The 26,523-nt window shown below is 42.6% G+C and overlaps 1 protein-coding gene across 3 annotated transcripts in view; it reads right to left on the reverse strand.

Annotated features, from left to right (window-relative positions):
- Positions 1-18,178: 18,178 nt before the first annotated feature.
- The window catches only part of kif5b (kinesin family member 5B), a 99,198-nt gene continuing 90,853 nt past the window's right edge, over positions 18,179-26,523 (reverse strand). The window contains exons 26-28 of one of the 3 annotated variants that reach the window (XM_033045376.1): positions 24,916-24,983; positions 21,880-21,907; positions 18,179-20,870 (exon numbers count right to left, since the gene is read on the reverse strand). In XM_033045376.1, the coding sequence (XP_032901267.1) occupies positions 20,864-20,870; positions 21,880-21,907; positions 24,916-24,983 (103 nt within the window). In that variant the 3' untranslated portion in view covers positions 18,179-20,863. The remainder of the gene's footprint in view (positions 20,871-21,879; positions 21,908-24,915; positions 24,984-26,523) is intronic. The other 2 variants (XM_033045386.1, XM_033045395.1) reach the window with 2 other exon arrangements.

Genomic DNA, 26,523 nt, shown 5'->3' on the forward strand with positions numbered 1-26,523 from the left:
TAGCTGATGTGCAATAGGTGACCCACATTATAGGAAACTACACACTAGTAACTTCCATTCCACAATACAAAGTTTAGGAACCTTGATGTCAAGTTAATGTTAAATGTCAAATCTGCAGTGAAAGGTAAACACAGCCCAGTCCATGATAGGCGAGTTATTTCCTTCCAGCCAGTGCATTGGGAAGGCTGGAAGTATCGTTTAGGAAGCCTACCCACTCTGACCATTCAATTTTCTCTCTTCTACCTTCTGAGAGAAGATGCAGGAGATTGAAAGCCCAGACGCCCAGAACTAAGAACAGCTTCTTTCCCACAGCTATCAGGCATCTGCTTTCACACCCCATTCCCGGAAGGACTGTCATGTACTCTTAACTCTATCCCATTGGGTTAATCCATTATTACACTTTAGTATTTTGTTCCAGATTGTACTAGAATCCTGTACCGTTCTGCTATTTTGTGTTTATTGTTGTATCTATCATTATCATGTACATTGTTTGTTTGTGCACGTCAGGTTGATTGCATTGGTCGAAACAGGGTGGACCACGTGAAGGTTGCAACCACCGGGTTTTGACCTCCATCGCAAGCAATGGCTAACCCTGAACAGAACCCGCACCCTCCATGCAAGAACAGCCCATCACCTGCATAAGTGGGGGATGACAGACAGCCCTGCTTGCGACTACGGACATCCAGACCAGACCATCCCACACATCATAAATGACTGCCCACTGAGGCTTTTCCCTGCTGGCATCAAAGTCATCCACCCAGTAACTGATGCTGTCCTGGCCTGGATGTCTACCCTTGACCTACAACTTTAGGCTGTGCACGCCATATGCCAGAAGAAGATGTATACTGTTTACTCTAGGAGCTTCATGCAAACAAGGAATTTAATTGCAGCCTGATTTATATAACAATAAACAGATCTAAATCTGTCATGCATACCCCGCAAAAGTGATAGACCTGCTAGCCATTTTATAGCCTTGAAACTCATATGTTTTGATATCAACATTGTAACACTGAATGAAACACATTGAGCAGACATTGTCCATTTAAAGAATGAGGTAGTGAATACATCTTCTTTGAAAGAGTAATGCTGACTTCATGGAGTGAGCTTCCCAGTCATGGATCAGCTGATCCAAGGTCACAGCAACTTCCCAATGTGGAATTAGCAAACATCTAATGTGCCTCCAGCTCACTCTATCATGGAATCACCTCCGTACGGTCCTGCACACACAAGTCTTGCCTAAATGGTGTAAAGTGTACACCCCACCAATGCATGGAAGATGTCGCTGGCAATGCTCTCAAGCAGCACTCACTCATCTACTCACCAAGTTTCATTTTGGGTTTTGTCAGGACCTCATCACAACATTGCTTGGACCAAACGCTGAGCTACGGAGAAGTGAGAGTCATTGCCCTTGACATCAAGGTGGCATTTGACCAAGCGTGACATACAGGAGACCTGCTAAAACTTGTTAATAGAAGGCAAGAGGATAACACTCTAATGGTTGGAGTTGTATCCCACACAAAGGAAGATGATTGTAGTTGTTTATTGTCAGCTATCTCAGCTCCAGCACCACGTTGCTGTGTCCAAGTTCCAATCATCTTCAACTGCTTCGTCAATGGTCTGTCTTCTAAAGTGAGTGTGAAATTCATTGTTGCAGCAAGTAAGAATTTCATTGTTCTATCTGGGACATATGACAACAAAACACTCTTGACTCTTGAAATTAGAATGTTTGCCAATGATTGTGCAATGTTCACTTTCACTTCCAACTCCTCAGCAAATGAAGGAGCCCAGCTAACATAATCGAAGACTTGTCCCACTCCAGTCATTCCTTCCTATCCCGACTATGTCCAGCAGAAGGTACAGAAGCTTGAAAGTATACTGCCTCGGAAAAGCAGCCAACATACAGTAATCAAGACATATCCCACCTCGGTCATTCTTCTCCCCGCTCCTGTCTGGCAGAAGGTACAGAAGCTTAAAAATGTGCAACACCAGACTCAGGAACAGCTTCCTCCCTTCCGTGATCAGACTTCTGAACAGCCAGGGTGCTGTTCGATTCATCTCTACCCCATTGAAAACATTGGACTTTGCTTAATGAATTGATGCACTATAATGCACTATAATGTTGAGAACTATATTCTGCATTCTGTATCTTCCCCTATGCTCTATTGTTCTTTAGTTTGAACTGATTGCATCGATGTTTGGTTGATTGAATCTGTTCCGTTTGGATAGCATGCAAAACAAAGCTTTTCATTGTACCGCGGTACATATGAAAATAATAACCTATACCTTGAAGTAAGTCAGTGGAACCATTCTGTGTATGCAAATTGCAACTAAGGTATGATTTATAATATTCATTTTTCAAAAGATGGCCCTTTACATAAAAATTTGCAGCTGGTGTACTTTTGAAATGGGATAGTCATACAGCACAGAAACCAGCCATTCAGTCCAACTTGCCTATGCTAACCAAGATACCCCATCTACACTAGCAGAGTTGGCCCTTATCTGGACCTTTCCTATCCATGTACCTATTGAAATGTTATAGTTATAGTACCTGCCTCAACTGTGTCAGCTCATTCCATATACCCTGTGTGAAAAATGTCATCCTCAGGTTCCTATTAAATCTCTCCTGGTTCTTAATTCCCCTACTCTGACTAAAAGACTCTCTGCATTCGTCGTATCCCCTTTTGATTTTATACACCTCTATAAGATCACTCTCAGCGTGCTTTCCTAATGTAGACCAGTATAACCAATCCAATCCTATCCTCACCAAATATTTGCATATACGTAGGAAAAATAATAATTAGTAGTAAAAACGCTAGTTAATATTTTCTCTCACTGGCCCAAGGGTGCTATTCTAGTGTATGGATTGTTATGTTAGTTGAGAGTAGTCTGTCAGTGCAAATTAGATGTCAACCTAAGGACAAGCTGAGGAGAATCGGGGAGCTCAGTCCTGTTATTTTACGTATGCTTCTCTGTTCAATCTCCATTTGACAAAGCAATAACATGTCACATTCAAGGGTGTCAACCCAGAAACATCACCCATTCCTTCTCTCCAGGGATGCTGCCTGTCCCGATGAGTTACTCCAGCTTTTTGTGTCTATCTTCGGTTTAAACCAGCACCTGCAGTTCCTTCTTACGTAACATGTCACAATTAATCTCCCAGAACCAGTCTACAGATGAGTACATTATGGACCACACACAAGGTTCTGGATAAGTGTTAAAAATCTCAAATTACAGTCAGTCAGCAAATATATGGTGATAGTTTGATCACTGATCAAATGAATGTAAACTATCAATTTCATTGTTTATGTCATAATAATGTGGCTTTCTTGAAGTGCTCATAGGCATGAGTTTAAATTCATGATCATCAAAGATATTAAACTTAATAGTATTAAAATGGGAAAATTCATTGATTGAAGTGGTGCATACCCTGTTTTATTGATATGCAAGTTTTTGCAGGATTGTAATTACAGTAATTTAATAACAAATGCAATGTTATATTTATAAATGCAATATTTATATTCTATAAATAAGTTGAAGATATATTAAGCAACTCACATTTTCACTGATATCATTATGAATTTCTAACTCCTGTAAGAACCATTCAGAAAAAACGTTGATAGTAAAATCTGGTTTACAAAGAAAGCTCTTACAAAGGAAGGCAAAAATGCTGGAGAAACTCAGTGGGCGAGGCAGCATCTACGGAGCGAAGGAATCGGTAAGGTTTCGGGTCGAAACCCTTCTTTACACTCTTACAAACACATTTTTGCAATATAAAATAAAGTATTGTATTCTAGGGAACACACCAAAAAGAATTCTGGAATTTTGGAACAGTGATGAGTAATAAATTTGCAAAATTACACTGTCATTGTAAAGCTATTTTGAATTTAAAATAAGTGATACAACCAATCGATTGTTGCAACATTTAGAACAAAATGCGCGATGGTAACAAACTTATCTGAAATTAGAATGTGTAGGTCAGAACTAAATAGCTTTAATGGAGTAAGCAAGATATAATTGAACTCTAGGAATATTGCAATTTACTGAAAGTAGAGGTAGGGGGTAATAAACTGGAGGCGAGAAAAAGCCAGAACAAATCAGAGGCGGCAACAGATGACCTCAGGAAGGGTGGGTGGATCTGCATAATGACCCACTGTTTGGCTGTGGAGGGTGTGATAACAAGAGAGATACAAGGATGCAAACAGTGGAATTGGTACGACCACTAGGGTGGGGAAGGGGGGGAGAGCGAGGAGGAGAGGAAATGCAGAAGTTACTTGAAATTAGATAAATCAACGTTCATACCACTGGATTGTAAGCTGCCCAAACAAAATATGCGTACCTCCAAATTGTGTGTGGCCTCACTCTGACCATGGAGGAGGCCCAGGACCAGAAAGGTCAATATGGGAAGGGGAGTTAGCAACTGGGAGATCACGTTGACCAAGGCACACTGTGCATAAATGATCAGCGCAACGATCGCCAAGTCTACGCTTGGTCTCGCCGATATACAGGAGCAAGCCCGCACCGGGAACACTGGATACAGTAGATAAGGTGGGAGGAGGTGCAAATAAACCTCTGCCTCACCTGAAAGGGCTGACGGGGCTGTCCTTGTATGGAATCGACGAAGAAGGTATGTGTTGCATCTCCTGCTGTAGCAGGGGAAAGTCCGTGGGGAGAGGGTGGTTTGGGTGGGAAAGGATAACTGAACTAGGGAGTTGCGGAGGAAACGGGAGCAGGGTATATGTATTCATGAAGCAGATAGATTTATTGCAGTCAAATCATACTGCACATGAGTACAATCAAGCTATACACAAGCACAACCGGTAGTGCAAAAAGGAAAATAGCAGAGGGCAGAATATAGTGTTACAGCATTGTAGACTTACAATTACAGAGAAGTTGTCAATTAAATAAAAGCAGCGCAAAGTCTGCAATGAGGTTGGTTGGAGGCATATGGGAGGACCATTCATTTGTCTGATAATGGCAGGGAAGAAGCTGATCCTGACTCTGGTGGTACTGTTGTAAAGCTGTAAAGCTTTTGTGTCTTCTGCCCAACAGGAGAGAGGAGAAGAGAAATGACCCGGGATGAAAATGCTCCTTATTTGGCTGCTTTCCCGAGGCAGTGAAGTGTAGAGTGAGTTGATGGGGTGGGGCTGCCGATCTGTGTGATGGATTGGGCTGCATGCACAACTCTGCAATTTCTTGCGGTCCTGTGCAGAGCTGTTGCCAAACCAAGCTGCAATGGGATGCTTTCAACGGCGCATCTGTAGAAGTTGTTCATCGACGAAGACGTCATCGGGTGGCAGCCTCGCCAGCAATCTGTTCGTCCTTTCACCCTTTTTGTTATTTTTAGTCTGTTTAAAAGTATGTTCCTGGAGGTTTCTTAGTCTTTTTTATGTGGGGGAGGTGGGGAGGGGAAGGGGGAAACCGTTTCCCAGTCACTTCCTGGTCGGGATGCGTCTATTCTCTGAGTCGCATCTCCGCCCCCTCCTCGCGGCCTACCATCTGGATTGGCGCGGCCTTTCCTGCCGGTGACCGGCCAGAGCTCCAGCGGCGGCGCAGCACTGAATTACCACCGCAGTGTGGGCGATGCCTTACCGACGATTGGCGTGTTGAGGCTCCGGAGTGTTGGGCCAGCCGACTTGAACATCGTGGAGCTGTGGTTTGCGGGGCATCCAGCCGCGGGTGGCGCTGACTTTTAACATCGCGGAGACTGGGATCTTTGCCGAGGATCGCCAGTGCTGGAGCTCCGTCCAGTTCGGCCTGTGGACTTCGGAAGTGGTCGATTGGGAAACTCCAAGCCGCTGAAAGTGTTCTTCCGTTCCGACGCCGGAGCTTCGATCAACCCGGCGAGAGGGCCTGAAACATCAGGCCGCCCGTAGCCACGTCTGCTGAATGCCCTTAGGCCCCGACCACGGGTGAACAAAGAGGAAGAGGACTGAACTTTATTGCCTTCCCTCACAGTGGGAAACGTTGATTCTGCTGTGTGGGGATGTTCATGTTAAATTCTATCGTGTATTGTGTTATTTTTATTCGTATGGCTGTATGGTAACTCAAATCTCACTGTACCGATTGGTGCATGTGACAATAAATGTCTCTTGAACTCTTGAGGTTAAGAGTCGTTGGAGTCATGCCAAACTTCCTTCTATAGTCTGCTGAGAAAGTAGAGGCGTTGGTGGGCTTTCTTGGCCGTAGCTTCAAAGTAGTTGGTCCAGGGCAAATTGTTGGTGATATTTACGCCTAGGAACTTGAAGCTCTCAACCATCTCCACTTTGCCACTTTCTATTGGTGCTGAGTGGGGTGTGTAAACCAATAACTACCTCCTTTGTCTTGCTGATATTGAGGGAGAGGTTGTTGTCTTAACATCATGTTACTAAGCTCTCTACCTCCTTCCTGTATACCATTTGTCATTATTTGTTACACAGCCGATTACAGTGGTGGCATCTGCAAACTTGGAACTGGAGTTAGAGTAAAATTTAGCCGCATAGTTATGAGTCTATAGTGTGTATAGTAAGGGACTGACAATAGACAATAGGCCCTTCGAGCCAGCACCGCCATTCACTGTGATCATGGCTGATCATCCACAATCAGTACCCCGTTCCTGCCTTCTCCCCATATCCCTGAGAACCCATCCTTGCAGAGCTTGCATCCTTGCAGATAACATCCTTGTTAGCAAGACAGCTACTAGAAGACACAGGATTAAATTTACTGTATTTCCTCAATTTAACATGTTTGTACAACAAGGTGCGCTTATTATAGAAATATAATATAAATATCTTTGCAGTTCCTTTGCAAGGGCTGCACCTAACTTTCATTTGTTAATCATCTCTTGCTGGAAAATCACCTCTATATATTTGTTCAAAGTACAGTTTTGCATAAGAAAGGGTGTGTCGGGCATTCTTCAAATGCTGCAGTGCTATATTACAAAGAAATGTTTACAATGAAGGTGTGTGGTTGGATATAGACTACACAATGCTTAATAGGAGAGAGTATAGCACAGCTTCAGTGTTACACATGTGTGCCACATTGAAATACTTAATACTAACTAGCAATGGAGATTATAGAGACTGCAGAGTTTACAGCACAAAAAAATGTACTTTAGCCCAATTTGTCCAGTTTGACCATGTTGCCGAACTTATCTAATCTCATTTGCCTGTGCTTGGCCCAAATCCCTCCTAATCTTTCCTTTCTGTGTACTTGTCCAAGTGTCATTTACATGTCATAATTGTACGCACCTTTACCACTTCCTCTGGCAGCCTATTCCATATGCATTTTGAATTTGGTAATGTATTGTACCAGGTAAGTAATCCTTATGAATCTATAAATTCATTATCATGCATTAATCTTATTACATGGCATATTATCTCCTGCTTTATACTTTCTCCAGAATGGTTACCTTTGGGGCCGATACACTACTCTTATCACTGTTTTTTCCTCCCTAGTTGTTTCTTACCTATGCTCAGTGAAATGACTTTCGGGTCTCAGGAAATGGGACTCAGGAAATGAGGCACTTGCCGTAGGGAATCTAGCCTCTGACCACCTCTTGTAGCCACAGTATTTATGTGGCTGGTCCAGCTGAGTGTTTGGTCAATGGTGACCATAGCATATTGATGGTGGGAGGCTCGGCAATGACAATGGCATTGTATGGCAGGGATATGTGACGAGACTCTCTCTTGTTGGAGATGGACAGAACCTGGTACTTCTGCACTACTTGTCGACCCATACTAAATGTTATCTAGGCCTTGCTGCATGCAGATATGAACTGGTTCATATCCTGACGAATTGCATACAAAATAGTATGTTACACAATCGTCAGGAAACATCCCCCTTCTGACCTCAGAGGAGTAAACGAGTCATTGATGAAGATGTTTAAGAAGGAACTGCAGATGCTGGAAAATCAAAGGTAGACAAAAGTGCTGGAGAAACTCAGCGGGTGCGGCAGCATCTATGGAGCGAAGGAAATAGGCAATGTTTTGGGCCGAAACCCTTCATGAAGGAAATAGGCAACGTTTCCGGCCGAAGCCCTTGATGAAGATGATAGGTTGGTCCGGGAGACTGCCAAGGGGAACTCCTATTGTAAAATCCTGGATAGTGATGATTGATCTTCAATGATGCCAAACATCTTCAAGGTTAATTCCAACCTTCCCTTTGTACTTCCCTTTGACTCCTGTTTTGTCATTTCGGTTTGACTCCTTGCTCCGTAGTCCAGGTGTTTAGATGACATCTTCATTAACATCACCAGAGTACTTTGTCTGTTCTTAATATTGCTCTTCTATACGCACTTATCCAAACAGTCGATGCCACTCGGTCAAATGTTGCCTTTATGTCAACTGCAGTAATCCAGCTAAAATTTTATATTTCTGCTGAAAACTCTTCTCTTTTATTGGAGACCCAAAAGACTACAGATAATGGAATTTGGAGCAAAAAAAAAAAAACCCAAACTACTGGAGAAACAATGCGTCAAGCTAGAGTCAGTTATTAAAGATGGGATAGCAGCACATTTGGAAAGTGGTGAAATCATTGGACAAAGTCAGCATGGATTTACAAAAGGTAAATCATGTCTGACGAATCTTATAGAATTTTTCGAGGATGTAACTAGTAGCGTGGATAGGGGAGAACCAGTGGATGTGGTGTATCTGGACTTCCAGAAGGCTTTCGACAAGGTCCCACATAAGAGATTAGTTTACAAACTTAAAGCACACGGCATTGGGGGTTCAGTATTGATGTGGATAGAGAACTGGCTGGCAAACAGGAAGCAAAGAGTAGGAGTAAACGGGTCCTTTTCACAATGGCAGGCAGTGACTAGTGGGGTACCGCAAGGCTCAGTGCTGGGACCCCAGCTATTTACAATATATATTAATGATCTGGATGAGGGAATTGAAGGCAATATCTCCAAGTTTGCGGATGACACTAAGCTGGGGGGCAGTGTTAGCTGTGAGGAGGATGCTAGGAGACTGCAAGGTGACTTGGGCTGGGTGAGTGGGCAAATGTTTGGCAGATGCAGTATAATGTGGATAAATGTGAGGTTATCCATTTTGGTGGCAAAAACAGGAAAGCAGACTATTATCTAAATGGTGGCCGACTAGGAAAAGGGGAGATGCAGCGAGACCTGGGTGTCATGGTACACCAGTCATTGAAAGTGGGCATGCAGGTGCAGCAGGCAGTGAAGAAAGCGAATGGTATGTTAGCTTTCATAGCAAAAGGATTTGAGTATAGGAGCAGGGAGGTTCTACTGCAGTTGTACAGGGTCTTGGTGAGACCACACCTGGAGTATTGCGTACAGTTTTGGTCTCCAAATCTGAGGAAGGACATTATTGCCATAGGAGTGCAGAGAAGGTTCACCAGACTGATTCCTGGGATGTCAGGACTGTCTTATGAAGAAAGACTGGATAGACTTGGTTTATACTCTCTAGAATTTAGGAGATTGAGAGGGGATCTTATAGAAACTTACAAAATTCTTAAGGGGTTGGACAGGCTAGATGCAGGAAGATTGCTCCCGATGTTGGGGAAGTCCAGGACAAGGGGTCACAGCTTAAGGATAAGGGGGAAATCCTTTAAAACCGAGATGAGAAGAACTTTTTTCACACAGAGAGTGGTGAATCTCTGGAACTCCCTGCCACAGAGGGTAGTCGAGGCCAGTTCATTGGCTATATTTAAGAGGGAGTTAGATGTGGCCCTTGTGGCTAAGGGGATCAGAGGGTATGGAGAGAAGGCAGGTACGGGATACTGAGTTGGATGATCAGCCATGATCATATTGAATGGCGGTGCAGGCTCGAAGGGCCGAATGGCCTACTCCTGCACCTAATTTCTATGTTTCTATCTGTGGAGGGAAATGGACAGATGATGTTTCGGGCCAAGATTGATTCCGGGGAAGGGTCTTACCCAAAACCTCAACTGTCCATTTTCCTCCACACATGTTTGTTGGACCCACTGAGTTCCTACTGCAGTTTGCTTTTTACTTTCTCCCTTTTATTATCTGGTTTGCTTGTTAAGCCTTTTTAATTGTTTGTTTCTGCCTCCCCTTCCATTCCACCCAGCGCAATCATTACTCTATTTAAGTTTTGTGATCTCTCTCTTTTGCTGCAATACACATATGCCAGGTGAAGAGTTCAACATGACTCCCTTTGTGGGTGCGAGTTGTATAAATATTTGCTTTGCTTGTCTTGCTATTTCTCTGGTTTTAATAGCAGTAATGGTTTATATCAGAGAATGATGAAAGCGGAATGGGATAATTACCACCATGGCAGTAAACCAAATCTTTGAAGATATCTTGCAGCCGTAAATAAGTCGCCGTTCAATTTCAATACATTACAATTTTTAACCTGAATATTTAACATAGTGCAAGTGTCTCCTTGCCTTAATGAATGTTCCTCAAAATAATTGAACACAAAATCGTAGTAATTTATGGTACAGAGGAAAGCCATTGACCATTCATGTTCATAAGCAGCAGAAATGGAAATGATATAGTCATTTGTTTAGTCATCGGATAACAGCCCTGATTATAGTGAAGATATAGTGTATATTGTGGGGTGTCAACAAACTTGTACATGTGTATTGAAAGTAGTAATGTGCAGAACATACTTGCTTTTATTATTAGAAATGTTTTATTTTTATTTTTATTTATTAGTAGTGTACATTACAGTGATATAAGCCAAAAAATAACATAATACATTTCCTGTACCACTTCGTATTTTAAACTTTAAAAAGAAGAAAGTAAAGAGAGTTAGATAGAATAGTGAGTGCGTGAAAGAGTGATCAAGAGAGACGCCTAGAAACGTAAAACTCGAAAAAGAGGTAAGGAGAATGCCAAAGAAAAAGAAAGGAAGAAAAAGAGAGCTAAAGATATATAAAAGTGAAAGAAAGAAAGAACAAAGATAAAAGGGATGTACCTACTTCTTATTTTTACTCCCCCTTCACCAGGTCCTGAAACCATTTATTTTCAAAGTTATGTTGCACCTTATACTTGTAGTAAGTCGACAAATGGAGACCAAATCATTTGGAAATGGTCTGGTTTACCTGCTAGGAGGAGTCTCATATTTTCCAGGTGTAACATTTCGGACATATTTGAAATCCTATTATTAGAAATGTTAAACAACATTGCAAAATTTTACATTAGCTCAGAAATGGTGCAGGATAAAAATTGAAAATAGCAGTTTTCAAGCTTCATTTCATTTATTGGATCTATAAAGTCGCTTTCACATTTGACTACTCGGAGAAGTGTTTATGGAACAGCAATGTCAGGAACAGACTAAAAGTACACTGGTTATGTTACTGAATATGTGCTCTCGAGACCTGGACGGTGTTGAGCATGAAACGACCTCATAAACTCTTCCTCATTAAATTCATTGTTTACCTCTGCATTGTTTTATGTCATCTACAAATATATAAATGCTCAATTAATGAAATAGTTGAATTGCATTGTTGCCAGCAATTGAATTCACTCCCTTTAATGCTCTTCACTGGTCATGAAAATGTAATGTATCCAACATGATGCAAACGTTATGGTTCCATGTGATCTCATTTTACAGTTCACTAGCATTCTTAATGTTTGCTTTCTTGTTAGAACAGATTTTTAATAAAACGGATAACATCATGAGAATTGCCATCCAGGAAATGAACAACTCAGTCTTTTTGTGATTGCCAAGAACAACAACTTGCATAGTGCCTTTAATTTGGTAAACAGTTCTACTAGACAATTATCAAACAGAATCATGACAGATAATATAAAGCCCCATGATCTAAAACTCTATAGGTTTATAGGAGAATAACGGAAGAGAATAAGGAAGCAAAAGGACTTTAAGAAAGATTTGATTTTGAAGCAGGCTGCGATTGCCACAGAAGGCTGCAGAGGACGTCAATGGATATTTTAAGGCAGAGATAGACAGATTCTTGATTAGTACAGGTGTCAGAGGTTATGGGGAGGGCAGGAGAATGGGGTTAAGCGGAACAGATAGATCAGCCATGATTGAATGGTGGAGTAGACTTGATGGGCCAAATGGCTTAATTCTTCTATCATTATGAACACAATTACTTGAAGGTTTAAAAAAAAGGATAGAAACAGGAGAATATGGAGACCTACAAATCCGTAACTATCACAAGACATGTCGAGCTAGTTCAGAAGCCCTCACAACTCCTCCATGCCAAAGAATAGCCCACACTTTATTCAGTCAAGTGTGCCAGATGCATGGCCTGGTAATGTATATAAAACCCCCGAAACAGTGGCCAATAACGCAAACCTACAATGGTTCATTAGCCAACTTGGATTTAATATGTAAAACATAAATATCTTCTTCAATAATAACTGGTCCTTTGCCCCACTGCCTGCAAAAATCTGTGATATGCTCTTCCCAGAGCTAGGATGGCATGGAACCACCAACATCATCTCCACAAACTCATTCACAGTCATTCATGGACAAGCAAAGTTATGACCGTGTCCTCTTCCAAATCAACATCCCTCACACTGAGTGTGTCGGCAGGAACTGCAGATGCTAGTTTATACTAAAGATAGACACAAAGTGCTGGAGTAACTCAGCAGGTCAGGCAGCATCTATGGAGAAAGGGATCAATATCTTCATCATCGCCCCAATGTCATCAAACTGAATTTCATCATCATCACCACTCACCAGGCCCAAAGGTATTAGTCTCATTGATTTTGGGTCGGAACCTTACTTAAGACTGAAAGGTAGAGAAGCCCAGAACAATACAGGGCCGGCAACAGATAACCTCAGGAAGGGTGGAGTCCTTAATGGCCCATTGTTGGCTGGGGAAGATGCACTAACGGCAGGGATATAAGGATGCGAGTCTAACTAGTAGGACGACTAGGGTGAGGGAGGGGAGGTTAGGAATGCAGTTGTTACTTGAAATTAGAGAAATCAATGTTCATAGTGCTGTGTTGTAGGCTGCCCAAGCAAAATATACAGTGCTTTTCTGCCAATTTGTGTTTGGCCTCACTCTGACAATGCAGGAGGCCCAGGACAGAAAGGTCAGTGTGAAGGGAAGAATGGGAAGAAGAGTTAAAGCGCCTGACAACCAGGAAATCGTGTAGGGCAGGGTGGAAGTTAGTGAAATACTAATACTGAGGCCTGGATTACACACAGTAGCCGATGCTGTTCAAGCCACATCGCTCACATGCCCGACAACGCTCAGGAAACACAAACCTATCACTCACCGGGCTTTGCCCCACACCCACCACTCTTTTCCAGCTTTCTTAGACTTAGACTTAGATCCTTTATTTGTCATTCAGACCTTTCGGTCAGAACGAAATGTAGTTGCCTGCAGCCATACATGTAATAATAAACAACAAAACACACAATAAACACAAATTAACATCTACCACAGTGAATTCACCAGGCACCTCCTCACTGTGATGGAGGCAAAAATCTTAGGGTAACTGTCTCTTCCCTCCTCTTCTCCCTCTGCGATGAGGCGATACCCCACCGGGCGATGGTAAGTCAGTCCCGCGGCTCACCGAGCTCCGCGAACGGGCCGGTTCAAGCTCCGCGGCCCGGGGTGGTCGAAGGTGCCACCCTCCAGTCCAGCGGACGCAGCTGTTGCCGCGGGAGCTCCGGAAATCAGGCACCAGCCTGTGACCTGCGAGCTCCCGACGACATCGTCCACTGGCCCGCGGCCGAGCACCCGGATTCAGGTCGCCGCCGCCAGAACGCCGCCTCAGCTACCGGAGCACCGTCTCAGCCCCGCGCCGGGCCGCCTCAGCTACCGGAGCACCGTCTCAGCCCCGCGCCTTCGCCACAGCTACCGGAGCACCGCCTCAGCCCCGCGCCGTCCCAGCCCCAAGCCGGGCCGCCCTCACGGGAGCGCCGTCCCAGCCTCGAGTCGTACCGCTGCCACCGGAGCGTCTCAGCCCCGCGCCGGGCCGCCCTCACCAGAGCGCCGAGTCATGCCGCTGCCACCGGAGCGTCTCAGCCAGCACCGTCCCAGCCCCGCGCTGGGCCACCGTCACCGGAGCGCCGAGTCGTGCCGCTGCCACTGGAGCGCCCGAACACCGCCTCAGCTCGAAGACGGCCAGCCTCGCGTTGGTGAGTCCTGGCTGGCTCTACCTCCGGAGCCTCGAGGTCGGTCGCAGGTTGGAGGCCACCAGCTCCGCCATTAGGCCTCAGCGCAGACGGAGGCAGAGAAGGGGGATACGACAAGAAAAAGTCGCATTCCCCCGAAGGGAGAGACAGAAGGCCCTGTTTCAGCCTCTCCACCCCCCCCCGACACATAACACAACCTAATAACCAAAAATTTAACTAAACAAGACAAAAAAATACACAAAAAAGTAAAAACAGACGGACTGCAGGCGAGCCGCAGCCATTCAACTCCCTCCTATTACAAACAGTGTGAAGATGGTTCCTGACACAAAACATCATCTGTCCATTCCCTCCACAGATTCTACCTGACCTGCTGAGTTTCTCCAGCAATTTGTGTTTTGAAGAGGAAATTATATTATTGGCTTCTGTTTTTCCTTGGAAATGGGGGGAAAAAAGGGCAGGGGGAGGAGGCATAAAAAGTGGTGTAGGGTATAAGTGGCAATGGGAGAACAAATTCAAGTGGTTATTTGGCCTACGTCTGCTTCTATTTATGTTACCAATCATGGCAATTGTTGCCAATGGCAACAAGCGCTTCAGACATATTTGGATTGTGGATAGATCTAACCTGAAGATTCTGGCAATCTGTAATCCCCATTTGACGTTATCAATGCACATTGCACGACTTTTATCCTGTAACCAAATTTATCTTTTAATGAATTTGCACGAACTTTAATCTGCAGGACCAAATCATACTGAAATGTCATGGCTCATTTTCATTGATCAATCCAGGTTGAGGTAATAAACAAATTGTCTGATATCCAAATTTTTTCAGTTACAGGCACTCCAGGATTCCTTCACTTCACTTACCAGTTAAAAGACGGGCGTTTTAACTGATACTAGTCTGGGCATGTACAGTGCCCTCCATTATGTTTGGGACAAAGACCCATCATTTATTTATTTGCATCTGTAAACCACATGTGATGTTTTCTTTTACAAATCTCAAATTGTGGAGTACAGAGGCAAATAAATAAATGATGGGTCTGTCTCAAAATGTACAGAGGGCACTGTATATTCCAGTTGTGCCTCTGATCAAAGTCAATTTCTTGTGTAATCCACGATGTACATATTCTAGTTAGCAAAATGGGTTTGCTGATATAATGTTGAATATCAGTGCATATGTTGCTTTGAATGCAATAACTCTATAGACTGAATGGGGGAAATTATAGACCCAAAAGCAGAAATAATGGATAAGTTGGAGAAAGAATTGACTTTGTGCTTCCAGTTTCAAAATTTATAGGCAAGAAAAATTTCCTTCATGCATGCCATTGCCCTCATCTGACACCACCGTTGTTGGATGAATTACAGATGGTGATGAGTCAGAGTATAGAAGTGAGATCGATCGATTGACCAAATGGTCCCAGCCCAACAACCTGACTCTCAAGAAGGGTCTGAAGAAGGGTCTCGACCCGAAACGTCGCCTTTTCCTTCTCGCTATAGATCCTTCTCTCTATCGATACAGTCCATCATCGGCTCTGACCTTACTTCCATCAAGGGGATTTATCGCAGTCGCTGCCTCAAAAAGGCTGGCAGAATCATCAAAGACCCACACCATCCTGGCCACACACTCATCTACCTGCTACCTTCAGGTAGAAGGTACAGGAGCCTGAAGATTGCAACAACCAGGTTCAGGAATAGCTACTTCCCCACAGCCATCAGGCTATTAAGCCTGGCTTGGACAAAATTTTGATTATTAATAACCCATTATCTGTTATTTGCACTTTATCATTTTATTTATTCATGTGTATATATATTTATATTATGGTATATGGACACACTGATCTGTTTTGTAGTAAATGCCTATGTGCTGAAACAAAGCAAGAATTTCATTGTCCTATCAGAGACACATGACAATAAACTCACTTGAACTTGAACTTGAACCGCTGAGTTCCTCCAGCATTTTTGTCAACCTGGCTCTCAATATCAGTAAGACCAATGAACTGATTGGGAACATTGGAAGAGGAAGGATGAGGACCCACAATCCTGTTTGTATGGTGGAGTCAAAAACTTCAAATTCCTGGGCATGCATATTTCCGAAGATCTTTCACACCGGTGCAATTATAAAGAAACCGCATCACTGCCTTTACTTCCCAAGAAGAATACAGAGATTCGGTATGTCACGGAGGATTCTCTTGAGCTTCTACAGGTGTACAGTAGAGAGCATATTGACTGGTTACATCACGGCCTGGTTCAGCCACTTGAACGCCCAGGAGCGAAGAAGACTGCAAAAAGTTGTGACCACTGCCCAGTCCATCACGGGCTCTGACCTCCCGACAATCGAAGAGATTTACCGGAGTCGTTGCCTCAAAAAGGCAGCCAGCATCATCAGAGACCCACACCACCCTGGCCACACTCTTATTTCACCACTGCCATTGGGAAGAAGGCACAGGAGCCTGAAAACTGTAACGTCCAGGTTCAGGAACAGCTACTTCCCTTCGGCTATTAAACACCACAACCTCAAATAAGCTTTGAACTACATAGATTATTATTGCATTATTATTAATATTTGTTTTTTTGTGTGTACATATGGGTGCAGGTGTATGTTTATATATTTATATGATCTATATATATTTACATACATATATATACACACACACATATATATATATGTGTATATACATTTGTGTGTATATATGTGTGTGTGTGTATATATATATATATATATATATATATATATATACATGTGTGTGTGTGTGTGTATATATGTGTACATGTGTGTGTGTGTGTGTATTTGTATGTATATATACACACAATGAACGTTTTTTTTCTCTCGTTATTATGTTGTTTACAGCGTATTATGTTTACATATTCTGTTGTGCTGCTGCAAGTAAGAATTTTATTGTTCTATCTGGGACATCTGACAATAAAACACTATTGCCTCTTGATGGAGGTGAGAGATTGCAACCTTCCCGTGGTCCACCCCGTTTCAACGAATGCAATCAACCTGGCGTGCACAAATAGAAGATCAAACAGACAAGTTGTCTTACAACTTTAGGCTGTGCATGCCTTACGAAAGAAGAAGAAGAAGCCTCTTGATGTATACGCAACTATTAAAAGTGCTACCAACAAATAAGCTGTGGATGTACATTTTTTGGGAACTGTGGGCCAGGCAAAAGGTGGAAAATGAACAAGGGGAGAGTTCATAAGTGATAGGAGCAGAGTTAGGCCATTTGGCCCATTAAGTCTACTCTGTCATTCAATCACAGCTGACCTATCTCTCCCTCCTAACCACATTCTTCTGCATTGTCCCCATAACCCCCCACCCAAGTACTAATCAAGAATCTGTCTATCTCTGCCTTTAAAATGTCTATTGATGGCCTCCACAGCCTTCTGTGACAATGAATTCCACAGATTCACCACCCTCTGACTAAAGAAATTCCTCGTCTCCTTCCTAAAGGAACGTCTTTTTATTCCGAGGCTAGACTGTCTCACTAGTGGAAACATCCTCTCCACATCCACTCTATCCAGGCCTTTCACTATTCGTAAGTTTTAATGAGGTCGCCCCTCATCCTTATAAACTCAAGAGGGTGGGGGGTGCTAAATTCAATTCTATTCAAAAGCCAGATCGAAAACCTCTCGCACAACATTGAATAGCGCTACCATCAAGTATGCTGTGGATGTTCATTTTTTGGGCGCTGTGGGCCAGGCAGAGGTGATGGAAAATGAAGGAGGGGAGAGGGTGGGGGAAGCCAAAATACAATTCTATTCAAAAGCCCAGATTGAAAACCTCTCGCACAGCATGCTGAATAAATTCTATGCTTTTTTACAACCATTTGTTATGCTAAATTTGTTTTAAGTGGAGGACATGTTCATACTCTAAATATAAATTGCATCGTGCTATCAGTGTTATCACAAGGGCACCAGCTACTGTTGGTATTTTAATTTGCAAACAGCTGAGCTCCACTCTGGTTGGAATTTTCATTACCTGACCTTACCATTTCCTATATACCTTCAATTCTCTTCACACGGTTGGCCAAAATTATGTTGTTTGCATCAGTCTTGCGGTACTTGATCAACAATTAGCTTTGCATTTTATATCTAAAGTAGGGAAAGGTTGAATTGAAGAAAATATTTAAAATAAAAATCACTGGTTCATTGAATTCCCAGACAAAAGTCATATTTATTTAAACACAAATACATTTACAGCATGCAGTCAGTCAAAACTAAATGATGGCTTAACCAAAACAGAATTTTATGTGCCTTCTGCTGTCCGACTTATTCTGCACCATATTCCACAGGCGGATACCTTAGTGTCATCTCATGTCAAATTTAGAACTATTACAGTAATTTCTTCAGCATTGTTTAAATAATGCAAATAATTTAGTTGATCACCATGAATAAATAGTAGGTTTTTATTCAAATGGTTTGAAAGCATAAACTCGATTATTTCTACAAGATGTGAGGAACAAGCTTACAATAAGCACTTGAAGAGTACGCTGCAATGCAACCAGGACAGCAAGGCATTTACTATTCAACAAATAATACATTTGTTTTCAAGACACAACTCACAGGCCTGTCCAGATGACTTGCAATGGCAATTTTGATACATATGTCACAAATTAGAACTGCACAAAGATTGCAATATCAAAAAAAAAAATTGGTCCTTAAACTAGTATTATCCCTCATGCAGTGACTGCACCTACCGTTAAGTGAGAGCACAGATTTCCCCTCCTGAACCGAAAGCCATACATATAAATCTCCAAAATCAAGATGGTTATTGCATTAATGAGAAACTTACAAAAACAGTATTACATTTTGTCTTGGACAACTAGCTTAGTTTTTATTAAGGTTTAAATACCTTAATACCCCCCAAAAAAAGAGAAAGCCACAAGGTGAAAAAAAAATCGTAACATTTGAGGATGTTTATTTCAGTCCTATGAATGAATACAGCATTTGTAGAGAATTTTGTCCAGATACACTGACTGGCTGATCAGCATTTAAAATGTCAGGAACCTTTGGTTTAATCTTGAAACATAAAGGCCCTAGATACAAACTGACCTTCACTGGTACCTGAAACATGGTTGTACTATGTTTATCTCACGGTTGCTTTACCGACTGATTTGTTGGTCAGCTTCCAGCAACTGCAAAGTTTAATACAATAAGGAGCTGGAAAATTGAGACAGAAATACTGTAATCAAATTAATAAATGTGATTTTATAAATTTAGTGTCTAGGTTTAGTTATTTAAGCTGTACTATCTGCCAAACATCCATTTACCTGAAGAGTGCATTTTTCTTTGCATACCAATTAATTTATTCAAAAATCCAATAAACAAAGCCATTAACAGTGACACAACGCGTAATATATTGAGCTCAGGACAAATAGCTTTCTGCCTTTAGTTACATGCAATGTGACACATCCCAATTGAATTGGCAACAAAGACCAATGTATTAATGAAGCTCCAAATATCATCTTTTGAAGGTACATAACAACAACGCTTATACCCATTTGAGAAGTCCTGGAGTACACTTCAGTAAGGCTGTGTTCAACAGCTTGTATTGCTTTCTCATTTATTCCAAGAATTGATTCTCAGTTATCCAATTTCATACATTAAATTGTTCCTTCCCTTTAGACTTGGGTTAATAACCAGCATTTTATTCCGCATATTTGTAGAATCTATATTACTTATGGATACCATTTTATTTTTTAAGGACCGAGATAGTTTAAACACAAGCATTTAATGTATTAATTTACCTATAAAGAACCAATGATGATAAAATGGTACTGCAAATTTGCACAGATTTCCCATTTGTGACTCCTTTCCACAGGCTGCACTAAACAGAGTCTAGTGATCCAGAGCACGAACCAAGTATTGAAAAAAATTAATAGATGACAGCAAAATGTTCAAGGCTTGAAAAGAAATTAACATTTCAAATTTAAAAAATATTATTTGCACTTCAACTAAAACCAATTGTACAACCAGAACAAGTGCAATTTCTTAACTCAAATGCTCTTTTTAATGTTGTTTCATTATACGGTAAGCCCAATAGTGAAACACTGACCCTTAGTCAAGCATTCAAAAATAAATCCCAAAGAATCTGGACAGGACATGCAGCTGCACATTCTTCCATCTTCAGATAAAATGCCTTTTAACTTTCTTTGTTCATTTATGGTCAGCAATATGCTTTCAGCATAGTTTAATCTGCTCTTCCCAAACTTTAGTCAGACAATGCGATATTTTCATGTTAAACAATCTCATCAAAACATTCCAGTATTTTATTAGCAGCTTTTTCTGAACTACCCTAGCTCTCTGCTCTAACCACAGTCATAAATGCACCTTCAGTATGCAAATTGTACTACTCTTCATCTTAAACCAAGATAAAAATCCCATTTCAAGAAAACTTCAAGTACTATCTTAGTTTACACAAGGGCTATAGCTGGGTTCCTCCAAATCATTTTACCCCCATTGTAAAACAAGCTTATCAAATCTACTTGGCGACATTGTTTCACAAATCCTAAAACAATGAAATATACACAAATTAGGCTTCAATTTTCTGCTAAGGTTTTCCTGCAACAACGTACATTCAACTTGGCACAGTGCAGACTAAATTTAAGACATGAATGACAATGTACTGTGCAATGAAGCTACACATTAAATCACATGTAGTATTTGCAAGATGCCGACATTGCACTTTTATTTTGCAAGGATGTAGCTGTACAGGCCAGTTTTTTTGTTTTATTCTTCCAAAAATATTCCTGTGAAAAGTCTAAGTTGTAGAGTTCACACTGCCTTGGAATGATGGGGTTGTTGGATGATATCTGTTGCGCTTTGATTATGTTGTTTCTTTAGCAGCTGCAAAACAAAATTAAATAGTCAAATAGTAAACACTTATTAAAGGCTTATTAAAAACAATTTCTTGAGAGATATCTGTACAGGGCGGCAATGCTTTTATTAATATCGCCTATAACATATACAACACTTTGTAGTAAATAGACAAGAGCAGCACATGAGAAAAGCAGAAATCACCATTAAAATGGAACCAGCAGTTCTTCCTTTAAGATGGAGTAATTTAACACTGCTAAAATAGATTATATGGACATTATTGTGTTGACATTGTGAATGAAGCTGTGACCAAATTGGTTGCTGTGTTTCCCAAATTCGAAAAGTGTTCCCCTTTCATAGAAAATGTTCTTATCTTTTTCCCCCATGTAGATCATGAAAGCAAAACTTTCTCCCCAGCAAAAATGAAAATAGGGCAGTATATCCGGAGACATCCGTTTAACCCTGGCCTTAATAGTTAAGATCAATTCTACTTCAGTGTTGCACCACAAAAAATGTGTGTGAAGTAAGTATTGATTAAGTTTAAGCCCAGTCAGAACACTCAATTAAAAAAAATGTAACACTCATTACTACGATGATGGTTTTCTATGAAAAATTCACATAATTAGAGATGTGAACCATGCCTGTCTTTCCCAAAGGTTATTATCCAGCACATTGCTGCGGTTTCTTATGCAGATATAAAAGGTACTTGTACCAAAATAGTAACAGTACAAATGTTACGATGGTGCATGCTGGAATCAAACATAGCAAGAAAAATCATAACTAGATTTCTAGAGAAATTACAAAGCTCAGACTTGTTGCAAACTACCTGAAGGATGACAAATGGGATAAGAAAGGGATGACTCATACGTACAACTATGCAGTTCCATAGAGCTACTGAATGCATAACAAGTCACAGGAAAAGTCAGAGGGATTTCTGCTTAAATTAATTCCAATCTACAAAGGTTCAATGGGGAAGTATAGGAGTGGGAAAAGCATGGGAAGGGAATTAACTACCAACACAAATCAAAAAAATATTCACCTATTATCATTTATATCTCGCGGGTCATCTGCATGAGCCATGAATACACAGAAAAGAGAAATGCAACAGCAATGTCAATGATGTGCACATCTTTTGGAATATTTTACTGAGTAAGTAGTAAGAAAAAGCTTTATGACCACCTTTCAAAAAATGCATTTGCTACAGGAGTGCCGCTAAGAAATCCTGTTCATAGCTGTTGATAGGGATACCAAGGTGAAGCAGATAGAGAAGCATTATTCCCCTCTAAAGTACGGGTCAATAATTAACAATACTAGTATATACCTAAACCCATGTTTTCATCTAGGATTTTAATTAAAATAATGTATTAAGATGTCTGATATAATAGCCAAATGTTTGTACTTGGGCAAAATCAAGTAGTTCAGTATTTGATCTAAAAATCTTTTAGAAAGCTTGAACTTGTTACACAGTTGTGCCGGGACACTCCGGGAGGGCAAAGGGGCCCGAGGCACTCCTGGAGGACAGGCCCCAGTTGCCCACCGCGATCAGATGACGGAGGAAGACTCTCCCCATGGGGCACCGCGGCCTACGGAGAAACCTGCGGTCCAGCGAGTGGTTGAGACAAGATGGTCGGGCCGGAGCCCTGAGGACGAGGGTGGGAGCGACGGTGGAGCCTGGTCGGGCCGAGGTGGATGGGCCACGTCGCCAAGTACCAAGGGGGGGACGAAGAAGGGATGAGTACTTTTTGCTACTTTGTCGGCATCTCATTTGTGTACTTTGTATGCAAAAACAAAGAACTTCACTGGACCCAGCTAGGTACGAGTGACAATAAAATATCATCATATCATCATCAGCTAACATGCAACACAGCAATGTTTACCTATAGACGCAAACACATCCTCAAATTGTATGCAGAAATGTTAAATCTTTGTTCACTGCAACAATTAATCCACAAGTTTATCTGCAGATGCCAGGTAAATAAAGATGGTGTGGGAAAAATTATAATTCTCAAACTATATGAAACTCCAAACCATTTCGAAAAGCAATGAAAACTGTTCTGAATGGTCGGCCATGTGCATTAACATTTATTTCCAGAGATGCTGCTTGACACATGTTGAGTGCTTCCAGTATCTTCGGTTTTCATTCCAAATACAATCTGTATAATCGTTCTGAACTCTACCTTCTGCAGGTACATATTTTAAATCCCCAATCTCTCCTTAACATATTGCTCTGCACTCGGATGACCTACCTTTAACAGGCATACTGTTCGAGGCATACCGTGGCCCTATCCCCAAACTCTACCTCCGCTACATCGCCGACTGCATTGGTGCAACCTCCTGCACCCATACAGAACTCACTGACTTCATCCATTTCACCACTAACTTCCATCCAGCACTGGACCATTTCCGACATCTCCCTACCGGTTCTAGACCTCACCATCTCCATCGCAGGTAACAGACTATTAATAATAATAATAATACATTTTATTTATTGGGCGCCTTTCAGACATCTCAAGGACACCTTACATAGATTAACAGGAAATATAAACATATAATCAGAATAAAATAAATAATAAAGACATCACAGAAACACAAATTAAAAACAGAATTCAGTCCAAAAACAAAAAATCAAAAACACAATGTCAAAAGAGAGCAGCGGCAGCTAAAGCGCGCCAGCGTCCACTCTCTCTTCACGGCAGCCATCTTGGACAAAGACTAACAGGATTACGTACAGACAAAAAAATCATCCCCCCACAATGGATACCACTGTGGGGGAAGGCACAATGTCCAGTCCCCAATCCTAAGTTCACCCCAAAGTCAGGCCTATTGAGGCCACCGCAATTGCCTCTACGGAGGCCCGATGTTCCTGGCCGTTCTCACCGGGTGGTCTTGCCCCGGCGTCGGGAGAGTCCTCTCAGCGGCTGGGCCACCTGGAACGGCCGCTTCCCAGCAGGAGACCGCGGCTTCCGAAGCCGACAAGGCCGCGCCGGTTTGGAGCTCCCAGGCTCCCGATGTTGAAGTCGGCGCCGCCCGCTCCGCTCCGCAGACCCGCAGCCCGGAGGTGCTGAACACGGCGGTCACAGCTCACCGGAGCTCCAGCGCGTCGATCCAGCGCGGCGACCCAGGCAAGGCATTGTCCGCTCCGCTCCGCGATAGCGCTCCAGCGCTGTGCCGCCACCGAGGCCGAGGTTGACTATTGACCGACATCTACTACAAACCCACTGACTCCCATGGCTATCTGGACTACTCTTCTTCCAACCCTGTTTCCTGTAAGGACTCTATCCCCTACTCCCAATTCCTCCGTCTACGCCGTATCTGCATCCAGGATGAGGTGTTCCAAACCAGGGCATCGGAGATGTCCTCATTCTTTAGGGAACGGGGGTTTTCCTCTTCGACTATAGATGAGGCTCTCACCAGGGCCTCTTCTATATCCCGTAACTCCGCTCTCACTCCCCATCCCCCCCACTCATAAAAAGGGCAGAGTCCCCCTTGTCCTCACCTTCCACCCTACCAGCCTTCACATACAACAGTCTGAAGAAGGGTCTCGACCTGAAACGTCGCCTACTTCCTTCGCTCCATAGATGCTGCCTCACCTGCTGAGTTTCTCCAGCATTTTTGTCTACCTTCGATTTTCGTAGGCTTGGCGATCGCTTCGCACAACACCTCCACGCAGTTCGCAATAACCAACCTGATCTGTCGGTGACTCAGCACTTCAACTCCCCCTCCCATTCCGAATCCGACCTTTCTGTCCTGGGCCTCCTCCATGGCCAGAGTGAGACCCACCGCAAATTGGAGGAGCAGCACCTCACAATTTGCGTGGGTAGTTTATACCCCAGAGGTATGAACATCGACTTCTCCAATTTCAGGTAGTCCTTGCTTTCTCCCTCTTTCCCCTCCCCTTACCAGCTCCCCCACAACTTCTGCCTCTTCCTTTCTTCTTCTCGCCGCCCCCCGCCTCCCCCTCCGCCCACCTCCACATCAGTCTGAAGAAGGGTCTCGACCCGAAACGTCACCTATTCCTCCCCTCCATCGATGCTGCCTCACCCGCTGAGTTTCTCCAGCAGTTTTGTCTACCTACCTTTAACAGACGTAGGCAAGAACCCAATATCTCCAATTTCAGCATTATTAGGCACCCCTCCAGGGACACTAAAACAAAGCAAGTTCTCGTTTAGTATAATTCCAGACCTCAAACAAATTCTGCAGGATTACGTTTTGGATGAAGGGTCTAACACTACAATATTAAGTTTCCATTTAGCTACCCAAGTTTTGTAATTAGAAATGGACACAATTTACAAGCATATTGCCAAGTTAGAAGAGATTCCAAGCCGCGCAGACTGAAGTGACTTCAAGCACATTCCTACTCTCTGGACTTATTCCCATCTCTGCTCAAGTGGATACAGTTAGGCATCATTCTACACCACTTCCCCTTTGACGACCTCAATGTTCTTCCTGAGGTAACCACAAGTTTCCCAAAATGGACCTCATTTTGCAATGTGATCAGAATATATTACATCTGAAACGGCAGCTACCCCTGCAATACTAATATTTAACATTTTCTGCTCTTTAACGTTCATAAAGATGATTTTGTAATGGAATCCAAATAGGAAAATTACCATCCCTAAAGCATCTGGAAATACATTTTAGACATGCATGACAGAATAACATTATACTTGTAATTGTTAGATCCGACATCCATCCAGTCAAAGCTAGCTGTAGTTTACTTAGAGCAGCCTCTCTAGACTATTTTGCCACTGCATACCATCCAGGGAACTCAACAGAAAATACTTCTCATCTTAGAACAGAGAACAGCACAGCACAGGATTGGACCCTTTGCCCACAATGTTTGTGCTGAACATGATGCCTGAACTGGTCTTATCTGCCTGCACGTGATCCATATCTCTCTATGTTCCTTGAACTTCCATGTGCTGATCTAAATGCCCCTTAAAAGCCACTATCACATCTGCCTCCACCACCATCCCTGGCAATGCATTCCAGGTCCTCACTATCCTCTGTGCAATAAACTTGCCCCGCGCATCTCCGTTAAATTCCCCTCCCCTCTCCCCTTACAGCTATGCCATCTTGTGTGGGACATTTGCACATTGTGAAAAAGGTTCTGACTGTCTACCCTATCTATGCCTCTCAATTTTATATACTTCTATTCAGCCTCCCCTCAATCCCTGACGTTCCAGACAAAACAATCCAAGTCTATCCAACCTCTCCCTGTAGCTGAAACTCTCTAATCCAGGCAGCATTTTGGTAAACTTCCTCGGCACCCTCTCCAAAGCATCTACATTTTTCCTGTAATGGAGTGATCAGAATTGCATGCAAAATTTCAAATGCGGCTTCACCAAAGTCCTATAGAGCTACATTAAGACATCCCGACTCTTGTATTCAATCCCCCTAGCAATGAAGGCAAGCATACCATATATATTCTTTACCACCCAATCTACATGTGTTACCATCTTTAGTGAGCTGTGAACTTGGTATCCAAGATCCTTCTGCACATCAATGCTGTTAACGGTCTTGCTATTAACTGTATTCTCTCTGCATTGTAGATCTACATCGGTGGGACCAAGCGTAGGCTTGGCGATCGCTTCGCCGAACACCTCCACTCGGTCCGCATTAACCAACCTGATCTCCCGGTGGCTCAGCACTTCAACTCCCCCTGCCATTCCGAATCTGACCT

Source organism: Amblyraja radiata, chromosome 2, assembly GCF_010909765.2.
Source record: "Amblyraja radiata isolate CabotCenter1 chromosome 2, sAmbRad1.1.pri, whole genome shotgun sequence".
NCBI classification, from domain to species: domain Eukaryota; kingdom Metazoa; phylum Chordata; class Chondrichthyes; order Rajiformes; family Rajidae; genus Amblyraja; species Amblyraja radiata.